General features: G+C 35.3%; 1 protein-coding gene across 2 annotated transcripts in view; it reads right to left on the reverse strand.

The window, feature by feature from the left end:
- The window catches only part of SLC12A2 (solute carrier family 12 member 2), a 49,498-nt gene that overhangs the window by 24,508 nt on the left and 3,625 nt on the right, over positions 1 to 21,365 (reverse strand). For both annotated transcript variants that reach the window (XM_083355093.1, XM_083355094.1), the window contains exons 3-12: positions 15,141 to 15,260; positions 13,387 to 13,462; positions 11,209 to 11,304; positions 10,326 to 10,465; positions 8,999 to 9,109; positions 8,036 to 8,144; positions 6,273 to 6,400; positions 6,110 to 6,194; positions 3,470 to 3,621; positions 654 to 761 (exon numbers count right to left, since the gene is read on the reverse strand). In XM_083355093.1, the coding sequence (XP_083211219.1) occupies positions 654 to 761; positions 3,470 to 3,621; positions 6,110 to 6,194; positions 6,273 to 6,400; positions 8,036 to 8,144; positions 8,999 to 9,109; positions 10,326 to 10,465; positions 11,209 to 11,304; positions 13,387 to 13,462; positions 15,141 to 15,260 (1,125 nt within the window). The remainder of the gene's footprint in view (positions 1 to 653; positions 762 to 3,469; positions 3,622 to 6,109; positions 6,195 to 6,272; positions 6,401 to 8,035; positions 8,145 to 8,998; positions 9,110 to 10,325; positions 10,466 to 11,208; positions 11,305 to 13,386; positions 13,463 to 15,140; positions 15,261 to 21,365) is intronic.

Here is a 21,365-nt window from a genome sequence, read left to right on the forward strand (position 1 = left end):
ACCATTATTCAAGTCTGTCAAGATCTTTTTGGATCTTAAGCTTGTCTTCTGGGGATTAGCTATTCCTGCCAGCTTAGTGTCATCTGCAAATCTGATGAATTCCCCTTCTATCCCCTCATCTAAGTCATTTGTGAAGATATTGAAGAGTACTGGGCCTAAGATGGAATCTTGTGGTACCCCACTGCTTACTTCCACCCATGTAAATGTAGTACCATTAAGGACTATTCATTGAGTATTGTCTGTGACTCAGTTACAAATCCATCTGATGTTGAAGCTGTCTAGCCCACATTTTTCTAGTTTACCAAGAAGTAGGTTGTGGTCTACTTTGTTGAATGTCTTGCTGAAGTCTAAGTATACTATGTCTATAGCATTTTGCTGGCCTAGTAATTTAGTCACTTTGTCAAATAATGAAATAAGATTGGTTTGGTATGATCTGTTTTTAACAAACCCGTGCTATTAGTTATATCTTTGTTTCTAGATGTTCACAGATCTGTTTTTTATTATTATATTATCTGTTTTGACTATTATATTATGTTTTATTATATTATGTTTTTGTTATATTATCTGTATTATTATTATTGTTGTTTTGTTGTTGTTGTTATTATTATATATGGAGCATGTTTGAAGAAAACAATGAAAACAATCCTTCTTACCTGAAAGATTTTAGGTGCACTGACAAGGGACGCTAATGCTGAAGAAAGAGTTGCAGAAAATATACCAGCTGTTATTAGCGGGGCAAATCCTGATACCATGCTCATTACCTGTATATTGAATAGAAAATAAGAAAATAATTTGCAGGGAAGAATTAACATTGGGAAAATGATATATGAATTAAGACTGATATCTATATTTTGAAAGCAAGGCCCATGCTGCTTGCATTTAAACTGAAATGAAGTGTAATGAAACGTTAATTTTTTATGGACCTAAACTCAAATTACCTGGATTATTCAGATAGCAGATACAGATAATATTCCATTTAAAACAGTGGTTTTAATTTTCTTATTTTAAGCAATACTTTTGTGTTAGTTGTTAACACTATCTGTCTGGACTATGAATAGTATGGTGTCACTATTATGGGTTTCTATTTAATACACTTTTAATCCCGGCACGTTCTTGGTTCTAATTACAATACTGACTTTCCAACACTGAAGATAGCTAAACTTATTTCAGCTTTATTGGGCAGAAAATGTAAACGCATTTATTTTTTCTGATGAAAAAAATAATACTGCGGAGCAATTATTTTGAATCAGCTGCAAGATAGTGCGGTAATATATGGGCTATCAATGAGATTATTATCCTCAAAGAACTACTAGGTAATTATAGCTTTAAAACTTTAAATTTTACAAAAGAAATGCAACTTCCTAAAAAGGTTGAGTGACAATATTTCTAATTAAAATATTTGTTACATATTCTGTTTGGCCTCAATGCCCTCATAATCTCTGAAAACTTGAAGACGAGAAAAGTGTTTGCCAAGGTTAAACCTAAAATTATTATTACAGAAAAGAAAAAAAGGAAAAAAAAGAAAAACAAATAAAGTTGGCTGGATGACTTTGATTCAGTCACTCCCTCAGCTCAATCTACCTCATAGGCTTGTTGTGGGGAAAATGAGCCTTGGTGGAGCAGTGGGCTAATGCCTCCTTAAGTAACACCAGCTACCTGCAATTAGTGCAGGTTCGCATCCCACCAGGCTCAAGGTTGACTCAGCCTTCCATCCTTCCGAGGTAGGTAAAATGAGGTCCCAGATTGTTGGGGGCAATTAAGCTGACTTTGTAATAATGCCGCTTGGGGTGTGTGTGAAAGCCCTAATAAACAGGCATATACATAGAATGAAGGCTACTGCTAAGCTTGTAAGCCGCCCTGAGTCTTCAGAGAAGGGCGGGATATAAATGGAATTTAAAAAAAAAGAGTAAGGAGTAAAGATATTACTCAAGATACGACCATAATGGAGTTTGCCCATTATAGTTGCATGTTGTGATGGCCAATAAGCAAGATGACTTCGCTTAATGACCCCACTCCCTGCTTCCCCTGATGCAGTCATTAAATGAATAGGTCTTTAAGCAGTGCATGTGGTGCCTCAGGCAAGAGGGAAGCCCTTGAGAGACGTAGCATAGGCCCAGGCCCGTATGCCCTGAGCCTCTCAAGGCTTCCCCCCACGCCCCAAACATCCTGTGAACCATTTCCCGTCTCCTGGGTCCCTGCAGGCTTTTTGCCATTCCACCACGTCCCTGCAGGCCTTTCCCTTCAATCCTTAATGAAATAATATTTTAATCATAGCTTAATATTTTTTTAAAAATGAAATAAACAGCAAAAAAGCTAAATAAGATTTATAAATGGATTAAGGGTTCATATAAATTTAGAATGAGATTTGGGAATTAATTATAAAGAATCTTTCCTGTCGGAAATTTGTTTGGACTTTTGCAAGAGAAAATAAATCAATTTTAAAAATTGGGCACTAGAGAGAACTAAAGATTTTAGTTAAAAGGAGAAAATTACACACGCTTAATTAACAGTTAATTAACTGGGACAGATAACTGAAGGGCACTTTTGGAAACATGGAATTAGAAATTAATATCAACAGTGTCAATAGCAAGGTTTGCTTCTATCAACAGACTGTGTACAAAAAATGTTATGAAAGAAATGGTAAGTGAAGAACAAGACAGATATGGATAGAAATGGATTTACAAATGACCATTACTAAAATGACATGGAAAAGGATGTCTCTCTGGACATGTAAAACCAATTGATGTTTTAATAATCAAAAGGAAAATAAAAATAATAAACCACGAGAGTGACCTCAGTAATTCTTCTACGTTGGATTGACAAAAAAGCTTATTAAAGCTTTCATGAATCTTGTGAGAAGGGACAAAGAAGAAATGAAATAAATTTCTGCGACATTGTTTTAATGGACAAAAGAATAAGATTGAAAGCTAAAAGGAAGAAATATAAAGTTAAAAAGTAACCACTAACACAAAAACTGGCTTTCAATCAAATATCCAATGAAAGAAACATTTTCCATTTTAAGTATTTGATTTCACATCCTTTTAACACAAAAAGATCTTTCTCCACTTTTATAAGAGTTTACACACATTTGTAAAATCATGTATGGCAGGGGTCTCCAACCGGTACCAGGCCATGGCCTGGTTGGACACAGGAATGGCTGGCGAGTGCGTGCATGGTCACTAGTGGCCCCGTTTGCACATGCACGGGAGTGCTAGCACTGCCAGTGTCACATGGGTGATAGTGGTATTTGCGCATGCGCATGGGTGCTAGTGACCCATTTGTGCATGCATGCAGGCGCTAGCACTGCCACTATGCATGCACCTGTTTGCATATGCACGCGTGCACACACTTTTCCCTGCTCCTCCCTTTCCCATCGGGCCACCAACCAGGAATGGTTGGGGAGCTCTGATGTACGATATGGAAAATTCCCTCCCTCAAAGAATTCCCAGGATTGGAAATAGTGCTTTACCTGGAAATCATTCATTAGCCCATAAGAACATTTTGTCATTTCACAGGAAGAGAAATCAAAATTCAGTTTACAAGCTGCTGATGTACAGTTTGTCAGTTCATTAACAATTGTGTCATTAAGGCTCCCGGTGGCATCCCGAACAACACAGGAACCTAGAAAAGCAGATAAAGAAGAGATGACTTATCAAGTAGAAAAGCACAGCTATCTTAACCCATTCCTATAAAGAAGGTCCATTTAGATTTTGTTAAAGATCTTCATAAATCATATCAACAGCTACTCCTCCCCCAGGGTGGTTGCTACTCACTAGAGAAATTTTTCTCCCCTGCTGATGATCTGCTGTGTTTGTTGCCAAAGCTGATTCTTTAGCAGTGTTGTTTCCTGAATTTGAATGGGGGCATCTAACAATGACCCAAGATGACTTTTAGACAGCTATGGACCCACCTGGGAGGGGGAAACTTGAAGATTCCAGCTCCCTGTAAGGAGCAGCTGGAAAATTATTATTTTCTCTACCTCTTCCTACCAGCAGAACATTGTCATAAGCAAGTCTAGGCTTTAATTTCACTTTTTCAAGTTTTGTTTTGTTCTTTATCTTTAAATGTTAATTGGCTGGCTGAATGCTGATTTAGTTTAACCCCCTGCTGGACTCTATCTGCTTTTTTTCCTTTGATCTTTTTGGTTGTTCTCATCAACTTCTGCTTTCCGCTTATCAAAAGTTCACAAAAGGGGATCATATGACCACAGGACATAATAACAGTCATAAATATGAACCAGTTGTCAGGCGTCTGAATTTTGATCATGTGACCATGGGGATGCTGCAATTGTCATAGTAGTCATGGCCTAAAGTGGATCTGTTCATTTTCTCAAATATAGGTGGAGCCAAGATTTTCAATAATTTATATATATATATAAAACATGCAGGAATGTGGTATGATTTGTAGGAAGAAGGGAATGTTTTGGGCATAACTATTTCAATTCGCTGGAGTTTGGAAGATAGTTCAGGAGGATTTGTTTGGGTTATATTTCCTGCTTCCAAATGACTGAAAACCATACTGATGTTTAACAGTTATGGTTGAAAGTATCTTGAAGAAACCCTTCAATTCAACATGTGGCTCAAGGTTATTCCTTGATTTAAGAAGTCAGGTTTAGTGCACATAAGAATGCTACTGAAGTGGTAACTTATACCACTGAATTTGTATCCAAATACTGGTAGGTCTTGACTTAGGACCACAATTGAGCCCAAAATTTCTGTGCTAAGTGAGACATTTGTCAAGTGAATTTTGCCCCATTTTACTTTTTTGCCATAACCTGGTTGTTAAGTGAATCTGTCACATGATCCCAGTTCTCAGTTGCCAAGTGTCTGAATTTTGATCAGGTGACCATGCGGATGCTGCAATGGTCATAAGTGTGAAAAACAATCATAAGTCAGTTTTTTCAATGCCGTTGTAACTTTGAACAGTCGCTAAATGAACAGTTGTTAAGTCAAGGACTTCCTGTAGCAATTCAATGGTGTTAGCCTTGCACATTTATGAAAAGCCTCTGGCTATCAATAAATGTTATTTAGGCAAAGAAATATAAATTATGTTGCTCAGGCATTAGTTTGTGCTGATGTACAGATTCTTTCCTAGGAACAACAAATGAGGTCTGGGAGTAAAAGATTCCAGACATCTGATAGCCAGAAAAGCAGGAAAAGAAAAATAATAGCCCATTACACTGCACACAAATTTAGCTTCTGAAAAAAAATCACATTTGTAAATTATGATTTTTTACTAATTATTTTATTTTATTAAAATAAATTCCTATGCTACTGAGGAAATAGAATTGTGAAAATACCTTATTCTTGAATGATATGATTCTTAAATGCCATATAAACATCACTAAACCTAACTCTCATAAGTATAAAAAAAACCGTTGACTAAACTCTGGTAAAATTAGTTTTATCTAACACAGTAATTTTTTAAAATATGTTTGTCTTATATGTTATCAGGGAGAAAAATAGGACTTCAGCAATGACTCTTCTTCTTTCTTTCTGATTCAACTTTTTAATAACTTCCTTAACATTTGTTCTGTATGCTTGGCTCCAGTATCCTATACTGCTAATCTGATATTCTGGAAAGCTAATGATTTTTCAGAAACCCAGGTAGATGACATACACTATAAATTTATACTGGCAGTATAAAAATCTAAGTAATATAAAACATAAATACCATAAGCAAAAGCAGTGTCTGGCTTTGGGGAGAATTTCTACTGAAATGGCTGTTATATTTTGTAAAGAAACAAATATAACTTCAAAACACCTATAATCTTTTTTTAGAAAACTTTAAACAACTAATTTATCTGTACTACAGTTTGGATTTTCTTGTTCTTTTTGTTCTCCTTTAAGAGTATCTACAATATTTATAATATTCTCGCCTTTCCTTTTTCTACGTACATAAAGGTATAAATACTTGGTAATACCAAGTGGACTACAGTACAGAAGGTTGGCCTAAGATGGTGCATAGTATATAGATTTTGTATTTGGTAAATTATAAGATGATTGTCTCTATATGAAGGATAAGCAATAATTAAATTGTAAAAATCAACCTAGAAAAATTTATCCACACAAACATCAAGAAACATCCAAACAATTTGAAATTTGCTTACCTACTGATACTGCTACTCCCATGTAAACCACTGTAGTGATTAAGATGGCTAGCAGTGTCCCTTTAGGTATGGCTGATTGAGGATCCTGGAAAAAATGGAAATTATGAACCACAACAGCACTCCAAAGAATTGAATAGCAACAAAATAACTAAACATCACTCACCGCAAGATCACCTGAGATATTTGCACCAGCTAAAATGCCTGTTGCAGCTGGGAAAAATATAGCAAATACTGAAAAGAAAGTTTCATCTTTTCTGAAATCTGGTCCAAAGTTTTCTGAAAATATTTCAGCTATGAAATAAGAATGTTAAAGAAGAATTATTTTAACATTGTGTTGTCCAATATACTTTGCATTTATTATTCCACTGAAGAAACTACCATGAAGCTACAAAAAATACATAATACTTAAAAAATAAAAATAATCTGTAAGGTGGATATTTAAAAATTTGCTGTGTTTTTTTAACAAATACAAATATAATCTTCCACCAAATCAGTCTTGTACTACCTGTAATATTTCTCCCATTATTAACTAAACACAGATATCAATTAAAAATTCCTGTAGGATTACAGTAGACATACTGACTATAAAAAACATACAGGTAGTCCTCACTCATTGAATGACTGTTTAAAATTAGAATAGTGCTGGAAAAAATACCTTTACAGCAGACTTAGATCATTTATAACTTTTGCAGTATCCCTCAGTCACATGATCGTTACATTACAGACATTATATATGCTATGTCTGACCTTTGGGTTTTTTTTTCTTTTTTCCCCACCTTGCAGAAGAGAGATGGGATTGCAAGAGAGAAAGCTGTTTGCTCTTCTATACATCGAAAGCAATGTGATTGTGCTGAAAGTAGGAAAGGCAAAGGAGAGATTACTTAGAGAAATTACTTGCTTTTTTCCTCCACCCCTATCCAGCAGAGTTGAGAGTCTGGAGAGGAAGGGATTTAAAGAGACTAAGCTGTTTGCATATTATGCTATGGCACAATCACATTGCTTTTGATGTAACTAAAATAGTAAGCGAGCACTTGAGCATTTCAAAGGACATGGGAGTGAATATGAGGCAAGCCAAAGCAGAATGCGTGAAACTAAATAGACTTGTCTCTTTCCAGTTGGAAAGCACAGTCACAATCATCTGATTTCTCACTTAGCAACTGTTATGCTTAGTGGTGGAGTTGTCAGTCCCCATTAGGTTGTTAAGTAAGAACTACTTTTATTCTAATAATAAAGTTGGTTAGAACTATCTCAAAAGGAGCATAAGACATTCATATTTTGGAGAAATTGAATGACATACTGTATCCCTTTTATATCTAAAGTGGAGGAAAAATGGATCTACTTTCACATATTCTATGCAAGCCATCATTATGTTCATAATCCTCAAGTGAGTGATGAGTGGTCCAAGATTTCTAGAATGTTTTCTATTGTGTGTGTGTGTGTGGGGGGGGGGAAATCTACACATTCCCATTTGGGGTCTGAAAATCTTGCAAGATATAAAATGGAAATTAATTACTAAAGCTAGATTGTAGTTTTCCTCACACATAAGGCATTTACAGAAAGTAAGTCCTCAAGTTTAAGGGATCATCTGGAACAGTAAAATGGACTGCAGGAAAGGAACTGGAATGCTTTGTTTCAATAGTCTGTAGAAAACCTAACTGGGTTGCATACTGTATCAAAGGATACCATATTGAAGTCAAACAATATTTCAAAACTAGAAATAGTTGATATATTACTTAGAATATGTTTTAGTAATGTGTGTATGTGTGTGTGTATGTAGATAGATAGATAGATAGATAGATAGATAGATAGATAGATAGATAGATAGATAGATAGATAGACAGACATTAATATAGCCAATTTTAGTATGTGAAATAACAGGTTTTAGACTACATTTGGGAAGATTTTTGTTTTATCATTTTGTCTTACCTTTGTAACCAAAAAATCCTTCAGCCTTTTTGTTCTCGAATGGAATAAATGTTCCTATGATGAAGTCAACAATAGCTACTAGTAATATCACCAGCAGAACAATCTGTGCCTATAATTTTCAAGTGGATAATATCAACATCATTTATATAAAAAAATTCTCCAAATTAAGACCAACACTCTCTCTCTCTCAGTCAAATAAGCATTATAAATACAGTTTAGATATGTCAACTTCTCTTCAATTGAGCCCAAAGTAGGAATGCTTGTGCTTGAAAATGTTTTGTAACAGAGATAATTCACCTAGAAATTTACTCTACTTGATGAAAGCATTTAAGCATAGCAATTCTTTGAACTAAATCATATTAAGATCTTAAATATTTTAAAAAGGAATATAAGGGTAGTAATGTTAGATTTATATAGAATGAAACTAATATATCTTTATAAAAAAGTACCTTATTAGGGTCTGTTTGGGCCATGGCATTCTTTTAAGCTTGGATAAATACTACCTTATTTTTAACTGCTTCATACTGGAATACAATATTTTTTTAAAAAATTACAATGCTGCAGTCCTACGTGTAGTTTCATCAGCATTAAAATAATAGTCTTTACTTCTGAAAAAGCTTCAATAGGATTATACATTTTCTTTTGGGGGGCACAGAACTGTCACAAATCTTACTACTGGTTTGGATTATTTATTCACAATGAAAGTCTGATAATTGTGCTCTTAAGGACTGCAACAGTCATATTTGAAGAACCCTTCCCTCCCATTACCCTAATGGAAAAGCTATGTTAACACAAAATGTAAATAATCTCTATATTGTAACTATATGATGAAAAGTTATTGCAAGAATGTTCCTTGTTGATGTCTGATTATTAGTTGTGTTTTTGTAATATATGCTTATTTTCACATTTTTTCATAATTACTTACATTTTTATAAAAGCATTTTTAAAATCATAGTTACTTACTTTAGCTTCCCATTCCATTCCTGCTAACGAGATGCCTAATAAAACAACAATTGTAATTGCTCCTATAATTCTGATATCATTATTTGGATCCAGCATAAGCAATTCATGTTCCTACAAAACAAAATGAGATAATTGTGATAGTTAATATTGCAACAAGTGAAAATCATATTTTAACAAATACAGGAAGAATATTTGAAAACAGAACTTCATTTTAGTTTGTTATATACAATTAGATTTAGAAAATTCTGATTGTACAAATGCTTAAGTTTATTTTGCTCTATTTTATAAAAACTATCTCTAATCATAAAGATTAATGTTAAACTCTTCTAACTGTAATGTATTTGAATTGATTACTAAGTTTTTAAAAACTCAAGTTGTGATTTAGAAATACATGACAAGTATGTATACTACATATTTTCATGTTGCCCTAATTTCCCCTTAGGCTGGTCATCAATGATGTATAACAGGGGTGTCAAACTCAATTTCATTGAGGGCCGCATCAGCATTGCAATTGCCCTCAGGGGGCCGGGTGGGTGTGGCCAGGGTGGACGTGGCCTACTGGGTGGGCGTGGCTAGAGTGTGTATGGCCTACTGGGTGGCCGTGGCCAGCTCTACATCGTTGGCATCAAGGGTGCCTATGGGGGCCTGGGCAGGAGTGGGACAGATCTGAGGGTCTCTGGCAGAAGGAGGGTCTCTGGGCCAGGGCCAAGGCAGTGGGGGCCGTTCCCTCACTGTTTCCAGGATGGCTTCGCGGGCCAGATGAAACCACTTCGTGGGCCGGATCTGGCCCCCGGGCCTTGTGTTTGACATGTCTGATGTATAACTTGCTTCTGGCCCTCTAATCCAAATTTCCATATAGTTTTTTTCAAATTCTGATTTGGAAGGAAAACACATTACACAGGGCACAAGCTATAGTTATCAATAATTAGTAAATTAAAGATGTTAAATGACTGAGTAATCTTCATAGCATCAAATCCCACATAATGATTATTCCTAGAGTTGCACAAACCTAAAAAGCGATACTTTACAAAATTGTAGGCTTTACACAGGTTCATTTCTACTGGAAGTATCAAACTGTTTTGATGAATCATAGACCTCTTTAGGTTTTCCAGTAAGCATAATTAAATAATGCATTTGATATTGGGCTGTTCTGAGCAAATATTTGTCCACTGAACTACTACCACCATTAAACCCAAGTTGTCTCACATCTCCCTAAAAAAAGTTTTTATAAATTATTCCAAAGTAGAACTGTACTGAGGAAAATTTAGTAAAGTTCAGATTATGAAACATAAAGATAACAAATAGCACACCAGAAGAATGAGTTTACCTTAAGTAGATCAACAAAAGTCTCTGCAAAACCAACTACATACATGGCTACGGCAACAGCATTAGCAAATGCAAAGATCAAGCCTATAGCACCGCCAAATTCTGGCCCCAAGCTTCTGGAAATGAGATAATATGCACCTCCTAAAGAAGAAGAGTGTAAGATGTAAGTTATGATACAAATTATATTTTTATACACAGAATTTATACTTATGTCCTACAAGCACTGAGGATCATTCCCAACTGTTATGACAAGGACAGAATGTATGCAACATACGTCAACATTTTAAGATGATTTTTCCCTTTTTTTCTATTTGAGGTCAATTCTGATATTCATGTGTACAAGAAGTACAGTATTAATATCTTTATCAATATTATTCACTTGTAAGAAAATGTTTGCATCTGTTTAATACTGAAGTAAACACCACCTAACAGACAGCCTGTCCTACTGACTACTATAGACAGAAAGATAGAGAGAATTACAGCTACTAATTGTATGGAAAAAGATCAAGGGATAAAGCACTGATGTATTTTCTAGAACTTTCCTTACAACCAAAGAACTATAAAACTGCATGCAAGTAATTGTCCTGCTTGTTAAGCAAAACATTCATGATGAATAGAGGATTTTTATAACAAGTCACCATAAACATGTTTTTTGAAACCCACTGACACTGACAAGCTAGCTTAAATTTTGTTGTTGCTGTTGCAGGTAGTGTCAAATTACTGCTGGGTGCACATTAATCATATATTTCATGGTCTTTTAACTTTTCTTTAAATTATATGAAAAATGCTTCCATCAAAGAATTTACATACATACATTTTTATTATATATGTAGGGTTAAAAATTATTTATACCAGCTACATCTGAAGTATTAATGAAGTTTTACCTCCTCTCACAAAACCATTGGTAGCTATAGCTGATGTAGACAAGCCTGTGATAGTAGTTACAACAGTGGCCATTGCAATAACCAAGACAGCAAGTCCTGTAAGGAAATCAGAACTGTTAGGATTTGTAAGAATTATATGTTTCCTAAAACAATGCATATCATTTAATAAAAAATACTGATTCAAAGAAAGATGGAAAAAATGTACTGAATTCTTAATAACAGCAATGTCAACATCCAAATTACCTTAGAAGATAATCCCTATTTACAAGAACCTTTAGTACTGAATGATAACTTTAAGTCAACAATCCACTATCAAGTTTAAAAGCTACAGGATTTGATGGATTTACAGAAATGTGGCAAAGCAACAAAATAAAAACTGATGATTCTATCTTATAATAACAAATCTGAAGAAAGACATGTGGCCAAATGATTGGAATAGATGAGTTTAATGCCAGTGCCAAAGAAAGAAGACTCTGCAAACTGTTGCACCTTATCTCGAATTTCATCATTAGCAAAATAATTCTTAGAATCATCCAAAGCTGAATAGATTATCCTATACAGAAAGAAAAATACTATGTTCAAGCTAGTTTTAAAAACAAGAGGCAACACTGCTCTCTGGATAATTGAAAATGCCAAAGAATACCAAAAATAATTCACTACATACGTCACTGATTACAGGAAGGCCTGTAATTCTGTCAAGCTGTGATATGTCTTTAGGTAAATGATATTCTCAGATCATTCTCAAATGCAAAAGCAACACAGAACAGGAATCTGCAGTCCAGATGGAACAGAGCAAAGTAGATCAGATCAGGTCAGCGAAGACTAAATTCCCTGTCTTATTTATTTAGTCTATGGGTCAAATATATACTAAAAGAAGTTTGATCAGAAGATGATGAATGTAATTTTAAAAGTGGAAAAATAAACATCAAACTGGGCTATGTTGGTGATATTAGTCTGAAAGGTGAAGATACAAATGACTAGAGAGCTCTAGTAATCAAAGTCAAAAACTTTAGTGAGAAAATGAGGCTACAATTAAAGAAAACCAAATTAGTAAAAACAGATACAGTAATCCAGCCTTAAAACTGAATACATTTAAGTGGTGAATAATTTCTGCATGTTAGGATTATCAAGCAGTATAGCAGACATGTCAAAATCACGACGTCACATGTCGCGCAACGTATCAGAGCGGTTTTGCCATTGCTGGCAATGGGGTGGGTGCAGCTTCCAGATGATTCATCTGGCCCGCGGGCCGGCAGTTTGACACCCCTGCAGTATAGGATCCAGCAATCAATAAATATGCTGCAGACTAGCACTTGGCAGCCTAGTAATGAAGGCCTCAAATACTGTGACACATTTATACCTATAAAAATCAGAATCATGTAGAAAGAAATTCTTTGCTGTGACAGTCATGGAAATGAAAGTTGGACTCTGAAACACAATAAGAAAAGTATTGATGTTTTTGAACTCAGGTGTTGAGGAAGGTTCTTGAAAATACCATGAATAGCCAAGAAAACAAATGAAAAATAAATAAATCAAGAGTTCTGACTTGAGGTACAAATAACCAGGCTCAAATTATCATATTTTGGACAAGGTCCCTTGAGAAGTCCATAATGCTGGCAAAGGTAGAGGAAAAGAGAAGATAACAATAACTATCAGCAAGGTGACAGGATTCAATTATAGCAGCAACAGATATGCTATTGGAAGAATTGAAGATCCAATCAATTTATCTGGTCAATCATGGTTAACAACTGATTGCAATATATAAAAGTAACAAAAGTAGTATAAACATCAAATATGAAAACATGTTTAGGGAGTATACCGTAATTCACAGCAACTGAAACAGGTTAAGCAATTGCTTTATATTCTTTTCAAATGAAGCTTTTGTAAAAAAAACCATATTAATTTTTAATAGGAAAGCCACCTACATAATATTCTCGGAATCAAACACAGGGTTAATCATTCAGGTATGCTATGTTTTTACTATGGAAACAAACCCCCCCTCAAAATCAGAAAATTCTGCAAAAAAAACCCAGTTATTTAACCATTCAATTCTCTTTTTTTTGAGAAACTATGGACATTCAGCAGTAATCCTACTCTATAATCCAGGTTTTGTCAGATATTAGAAGTCACAGGTCTTTTAGCAACAGCCAAAATAATATATAAATGTGGTGTACTTACCTATACCAGCTTGTCCTACAATCCAGGATAGTCGAATGAAGAGCATCACCCCCCAGATATTCAACATACATCGTACCTATTCCAACATCAAAGTAAAAACATTTATATTAAAATTAGATTTTTGAAGTGATTGTAACAGTTCAAGTTAAATGTTTCTTGCAAGAGAACCAAGTATTTCAGGCTTTCCAGCACTCTTTTCAAGATGCAACTTGGAACCCATCTAATTTTAATGGCGCATAGATGAATTTCTCAGCAAGTAAAGCTCATTATAATAACTGTTCATTATCTTATATTTTAATACAGAGGCAAATGTTTCTAATTTATATATAAAAAGCTAGTTAGAAAACAAGATTGCAAGATGACAATTTTTAAAAGCTAGTTGAATATTATTGAAAGAGCCATTTTTGGAGCTATTTGCTTTGTATGGTTATAGGAAGAGTATGAGTTGTAGTTTCACAACATGTCGAACTGGAAACTGTTTAAGGCAGCATAAGTGAATGGAAAATAAAGGCAGAAATCTCAAATTAAATACATTAGAAAGATGCTAATTACATATAATTAAGCATAATATTGCTTATTACAAATTTAAAGTGAACAATATGAACAGTATGTCTTTTACTATTAACTATATAGCTCTAGAACAGACATGTCAAACTTGCGATGTCACATGGCGTCGCGCAATGTACTGGGACTGTTTTGCCATTGCCAGCAATGGGGTGGGTGCGGTTTTGGTATGACGCATCCGGCCCGCGGGCCAGCAGTTTGACATGCCTGCTCTAGAATATTCCTGTGGTAGAATGAACTAATAAATTATAGGGGATTTGGGTTTTTTCTAACTATTCTCTGGATTACAGTAATCCAACCAATAAAGAAAAAAAAATCAAGAATGAAAATACACAAATGAAAACATTTTCATAGCTTACTTTTCTCTATTCAGTGATACTTTACTTTTTTCTTCTTTTAAAAAAAGAATCTTTGGGGTAATGATTGTGAAACTGCCAGCAGACAAGGGACTCAAAATGCTGGCTTTCCAGGCCATGTTTTATGGCCTATAATGATACTGGATGTTAAACACCAAGGGCAGGGCAATGAGTGCTCTACAGACATGAACGCAGGGCCACAGGAAAAGGCCTGGAATAGGAGCAGTCTGGAACTGGTAGTCTCACAACTTGTCTTAATACACCAGCCTAGCATATTTTTCAGGCATAGGGAACACTATCAATCCCACAAATCTTATCATGAGCAGCACCCTTCCCTGAGAACCCCCACCTGCTCTCACACTCTCTCTACCATGCAGGAAGAAAGGCAACAAGCAAACCAAAGATATTGCTGCCAGGCAAAGAGAAGGAAAAACTCTGCTAGGCAAAAATGGAGATGTGACGTGACAACAAATATGAAAATGACTGAAGACAAGAAAGACAAGAAAAAATGCAGGGTCTGCATAGTTTTTAGTACATGGATATCCTAAATTATCTCACCCTATATATGAACTTGAAAAATATTACATATCAAACCAGTGATACAACTAAATATTGGTATTCTAGTGAACAAAAAATACTGCGAGCTAAGTGACCAAATTGAAATATTTCTATTTTACAAGTAGCTTTGTTCTATCTTAAGGTTGTTGTTTTTTACCATTCGTGAAATGTTGAACCTCACCCCGCATGATTTAAAACATTGAACAGAACCCCACATATGATTTAAAACATTAAACAGAAGTCAAGAATTACTTGAAATACCAAAGTTATACTCACCAATACACCTTTAATCCAACCAAATTTGACAATCCCTTTACTATCAGCAGTATATGCTGCAGTGGCTTCTCCAGTAGGAGTTCCTTCTTCTCCATTTGCATAGCCATCTTCAAATAGCTCCTAAGACACAGTAACAATCAGAAGGGAAAGGGAGGTTGCCAAGAAAGACTCTCTAATAAATCTGTTTAATGCTGATAGTGTTGTAACTAACACAGATTAAATGGCAGAATACTTTGACTAATATCAGAAAGCCAGGAAATGTTTTCTTTGTAGAAAAGTAGTCTACCACTGTATGATAACATCTTTTATTATAAAGCTAGTGAAGCTTTGTATGTTTTATATGATCCATATGATTTATATGTATTTATTAAATACATGGATTTTAATGTAGATATGCATTACATGATATACAAAATATAATTAAATTAGTAACTTCCACAAAAGAGTACAGAAAGTTCCATGGCAATTATATAAAGCACGTATTATATTATATATATTCTTTGCTAAATAACTGCCATGTTTAGTAATTGTTCAAAGTTATGACAGCACTGAAAAAGTAACTTTACAACCAGTCCTTGTACTTACAACTGTCAGTGTGTCCCTGTAATAACATGAAAGAGATTTGGGCACTTCACCACTGGTGGGTATTCTATAACTGTCACAATATCCTGTGATCACAATTGCCATTTGCACATTTCACAGCTGGCTTCTGACAAGCAGTCAATATGGAAGCCAGCAGTAAAACTGCAAGTTTTGGTCACTGATGTCTCCCTTAACAACCATGGTTGACTTGCTTAACAATTGCGGTGGAAGTGAGGACTTAAGTTTGTTGTTATCACATAAACTTGCTTAATGATATCATTTAGTGACAGAGTTGCTGGCCCCATTTTTGGTGGTTAAAGCAAAAACTATCTGTATACGTAATTCATAGCTCCTTTTACATTTAGTCAAAAGGATCAATGTTCTAGACCAGATTTTCTAAACCTTTTTACCCTAAAAGAGCCTTTGAAATAATTTTCAGATTTCACGAATCCCTATATAAAATCACAAAACACTCTACAAAGTTTACAATAGAATTCAGTTCTAGTTTATACAAAACATATCTATGTTTAAAACATTGGCAAAACAGCAGGCCAGGATTGAGTCAGGTGAGTAAAAATTCCCACCATGTGTGTTGGTGTGTGTGTGTGTTTGTGTGTGTGTGTGTGTGTATATAACTTTTTTTTCAATCATAATCTCTCGCAGACCCCGAACAACTTGTCATGGTACCCGTTAAGAATGGCTGCTATAGATTTTAATGTTTAAAAAAGCACAGAAAATTATTATAAGATGTTTAATTAATGCCTTAATCTCCATAATATCTATATGGATATTTTAATAAATGAAACAGAAAAAATAATCCTTGAAATGAGCTCTATTTTTTTAACTTCTATTTACTTCTTCACATTATTTATATCCTGTCTTTATTATTTTTATAAATAACTCATGGCAATGAACATATCCAACACACCTTCCTCCTATTTTCTATGTATTCTATATATGCCCACCATTTGTTACATTTCTGCCAATGATGGACAAGCTATTTTTCAAGTCCATTGTGAAAGAACTCCATACTTTCCACCAGGTCTTCACAGACCTTTCTACCTCTTCATTTGAGTCCAACGCATATCCATAAAAGTATTCATAAATTTGGCAAAGGGTGAAAGTTGTATGGTAGAAAGTTTGGACTATATATGATAGATGGAATGAGGTTGTGAAATTGAATTTCACAAATATCTTTTGGGTGTCTTGTGAGATATGATACCTAGCACTGTCTACTTGCAATCAAAATTTCTTTCTTTTCCTTCTGAACCTTGTTGTGTTGCAGTATAGTGCTCTGAGTTAATAGTAGTGACAGATTCAAGAAAATCTGTGCGAACAACACTATCTGCATCTCAAAAACGAGTTTTCCTGCCAAACCCTATGTTTTGAATTCTCACTATAATATTCCATGGACTGACATTTTGTTTCTGGGTCTTATTTTGTTGGTTGTCACAATTTCTCACATTGTGAAGAAATTCCTCACATTCATTCTAGTAGTATAACAATAATTGCTGGCAATTTTTGACCCTTGATGTAAGGAAGACTTGCATCAATCTTCCAAAATTGAAGAACTTCAATTACATGAGCCATGCATTCCTATGAAATGCAAGCTTGACAGCAATTTACCTCTGAATAAGGTTCATTAATCTTTTTCATGTGAACTTGTCAACTGCGCTTTCAAGTCATCCATTTCATTCTCAATCAACAAATCAGCACTATTTGGTTCACTGTTTTCACACACACACACACACACACACATATATATATATATTTGGCTCAGCAATGCACAATATGCCAAACCATCAACTTCATTAGCATTTCTAATCTTCCAGAAAGACACTAAATACCTGGGTTTTCCATCAAGCGCTGGGATAGGTTAAGGAGACAAAATGTTGGAAGCTTAACTTGGGTGTCAGGTTTTTTGTTTTGTTTTGAGTGTTATATTTTTAAGAGTTTTATATGAGTTTAATTCTTGTGCCCAGAATTTGGTATAAAGGGAGGCTATATAAATGTTTTAAATAAATAAATCAATAATCCACATTTAACAGTGAACTTCATTAGGCTAAAATTCTATTACAAATTCCATCTGTTAATACTTGTAACATCGAAGTCATTACTTTTCATTAAACCTTCTGATGTGATAGACTAGTAATTCTCAGATAATGTAAGATTAGTAAGTAGATTAAAAGTTTCTTCAAGCATGCTTTCTGGTAGAAGAAATGCCTTTACCCATGTAACCAAATATCATAAGGTATCATAGGGAAATAGAATTAATCCAATGTAGTAGCCAAGAATACAAGGCAGAATAAATGATTATTTCACTATAAACTTGCTGTCTCCCCAGGAGAGTTAAAAGCAAACTATTTTAAGCTTTGTTCACACAATAACAGGTAGTCCTTTGGGTTCAAAGGAGACAAATGTTCTGCAGTTCATCTATGAACACGGAGGTGGCTCTGCACTCCCAGTCTGGAAACACAGTGTCTAGAAAATAGGGGCACTCAAAGTCCATTATTACAATAATTGTGGGTGCTATTCTGTGCTGCTGCTCATAATATTCTATCAATGTTTGGTGGCAGCTTCTTTGTGGCACTTGCATGGACAATCTTGAGATCTCTTTCTGGTCTCCAATTCACCATACAGTTAGTGACGAGACATAAATGCTCATCCACTGCATCTGGACTCATGTCCATATAGGAGAGAAGGGAATCCATATCCAGCTTTGTGAAGATATGCACATTGTGTGGATTGGACACTCTAGTTTACAACTGCCCTATAGTCTGGTTTGCCTTACTGATCCTGGGGTCATTTTTTTTGTCCAAAGACCTATATATCAAAAAGATACTTCCTAGGGATTTGAAGCTGTTTACATTTGTCAGCTGCTATCAACAGTGATTTTCTATAGAGTTGATATTTGACACAGGGTAGTAAAGTCATCAGTCTTACTCAGGTTGATAAGTCATGCTAAAGAGCATTATAGATCACTGTCTTTGTGTGTCAAGTGCACACAATCATATGCAATCATTATTTTTGAATGTATAGATGCCTTTTGCCCATGTGTTCAAGGGACAAGGGTCAAAGAGTATTGTCCAATGGGTACCTGATATAACTCCCTCCTTCAGACCTTGGGCACGATAACATGCAAGCAAAGGACAGATTGAACAGATTGGGGCTTGTACAAAACCAGCTTCACCCCCATTGGAAATGGCAAATGCAGCTTACTTAAAAGCATTGTAAAGGACCTGCTGTCATTCTGATGTGGAGTAGCTGAATCAATTCCACAAATTTCTTTGGGCATTCTTAATGTTTCAAGATGATCCAGTGTCTCCCTGTTTACAGTGTCAAATGACTTTGTCAAGTTAATGACAACAGAGGCTTGTTCTGCTAAGTGAAATTCTCTTGGACTTGCCTCACAGCAAATATCAGGTCTACTATACTTCATTCTGGCCAAAGGACATATTATGCTTCCAGGAGGTTCCTTTCCAAACCAGTGCCCAGTCTCTCTCAAGAGAATGGGGGGGGGGGGAATCTTGCAATGGACAGCAGTGAGACACCCCTATAATTTCCATGATTTGATTTAACTTCCCGTATTTTTATAGAGAGCTATGAGGAGGGCATCACAGAAGTCATCAGGCATCTCCTCCTTGAACTAAACCTTCCAACTAAATGTCTTCCTTGGAACACCTGTAAGGTATTTAGGTGAAGAGCTTTATAGATTTCAACAGGAATACCATCATCTGCCCTGTTGCTTTATTTGAGTTCATCTGCAAGATCACTTTGATCTCATTAGTAGGGGGAAGCAGGTCTAGGGCATTCAAAACTGTCAGCTGAGGAATCTGTTATAAGACATCAGGATCAATTGTGGATGGCCTATTGAGTAGGTTAGAAAATTGTTCAGCTTATTGAGTTTTCAATTCTTCCTGATCTTTGATCAAGCTCAGCCCATCAGATGACAGCAAGGGGAAGTATCTTGATTTACAAGGGCCATAAATTGACTTTATGATGAAGAATTTCGGTGGCAATGTTCCACTTGCTCAGCCTTTCTCTGCCACCATTCATACTGCATTTCTGTAGGTGCTTAAACTTGCCTTTCTTTCTTTGAGATAGATGTCAGTTCATCCTGCCAGTCTGTGTAGGCCTAGTTCTTAACCTGGAGAGCTGCTGAAACAGTCTCATGGTTTTCATCAAACCAGCCTTTATGCACCAGTATTTTCAGTCCAAGTACATTTGTTACAATCAACATGATGACATCTTTAAACTGCATCTATCTATCAGAATAGTTTTCACAACCCGTAAATATGTTAACACATTAAGCCATTCTATTCTTAATCCTGACTCACTAGTTTTACACAATATATAACCAAAATAATACTATCTGAATCAAAAAGTAGACCAGTCTTCATCTGCCCAAATAATATAGATTGACTTTAAAATGTTCTAAGAAATGAGAAATTGATATTTTATTCAAATTTTAACATAAAATGTTATTGACAAGATCACACTCAGTGCAATACAGCACAGCCAGAATGATTAACACATCCGCTACAGGGAGATGGGAATGTAGTAGTTTTGGCTGAGCCTTGTTATAACATCAGCTGATTTGATATCATAAAGCACCTGAACTAGTGCTATATGAATAACCAATTTCAGAAGGAATTCCTCACTTTAATCAATTTCTAAAAAGATATAAAATAACGCAGAATTAATGTGACCAACTGAATTGGTGCTCTTCAGCTTGGCATAAGATTTCATTAGATATATTTTTTTGGATATCTATTGCTCTTTAACATTTTCTATTGGTTACTTTTAATGTTAAGTTACTAGATAGCCAGGTGAGTAAGCAAGTTTTAATGAACCATCCAGCTAACATTTCAGCACTTGACCTGACAGTAATCCTCAAACATGCCACATTTGCATGTTCTATAGGGCAGGCTGCCCTTGCACAACCAACATAACCAACAACTCCAGAATATTTCTTAATACTGGAAGATATCTTGATGCGAAAGCTACATGAATCTTTCACACAGAAAGATAAAAAAATAAGCATTTTCTAAGCAGGATGATTTACATTAACTTCAATTTTTAAACTAATAAACATTTACATTCTTGTAGAATATTCTGCCCATCTTAAGACTGTTTATAAATGTGTAGGAATTTTTCTGCTAAAAAGCAATCATATATTTTTAATGGACAATACTCATTTATCTAAGACTGTTAAACTACTCTGTTGTTGTTAGTTGTGAAGTCGTGTCTGACCCATCGTGACCCCATGGACAATGTTTCTCCAGGCCTTCCTGTCCTCTACCATCTTCTGGGGTCCATTTAAGCTCACGCCTACTGCTTCAGTGACTCCATCCAGCCACCTCATTCTCTGTCATCCCTTCTTCTCTTGCCCTCAACCTTTCCTAGCATTAGGCTCTTCTCCAGTGAGTCCTTCCTTCTCATTAGGTGGCCAAAGTATTTGAGTTTCAACTTCAGGATCTGGCCTTCTAAAGAACAGTCAGGGTTGATCTCCTCTAGGACTGTAAACTACTCTACTTCTTCCATAAATACACACTATGCATTTAGATTCAAACTGTGATGCTTAGAATATACTTCCTGAAAAAGCTGAAATCTAATTTAGACAATACTCAAGACCAATAGATT

Source organism: Vipera ursinii (genome assembly GCF_947247035.1).
Source record: "Vipera ursinii genome assembly, chromosome: 2".
Taxonomy (NCBI): Eukaryota; Metazoa; Chordata; class Lepidosauria; order Squamata; family Viperidae; genus Vipera; species Vipera ursinii.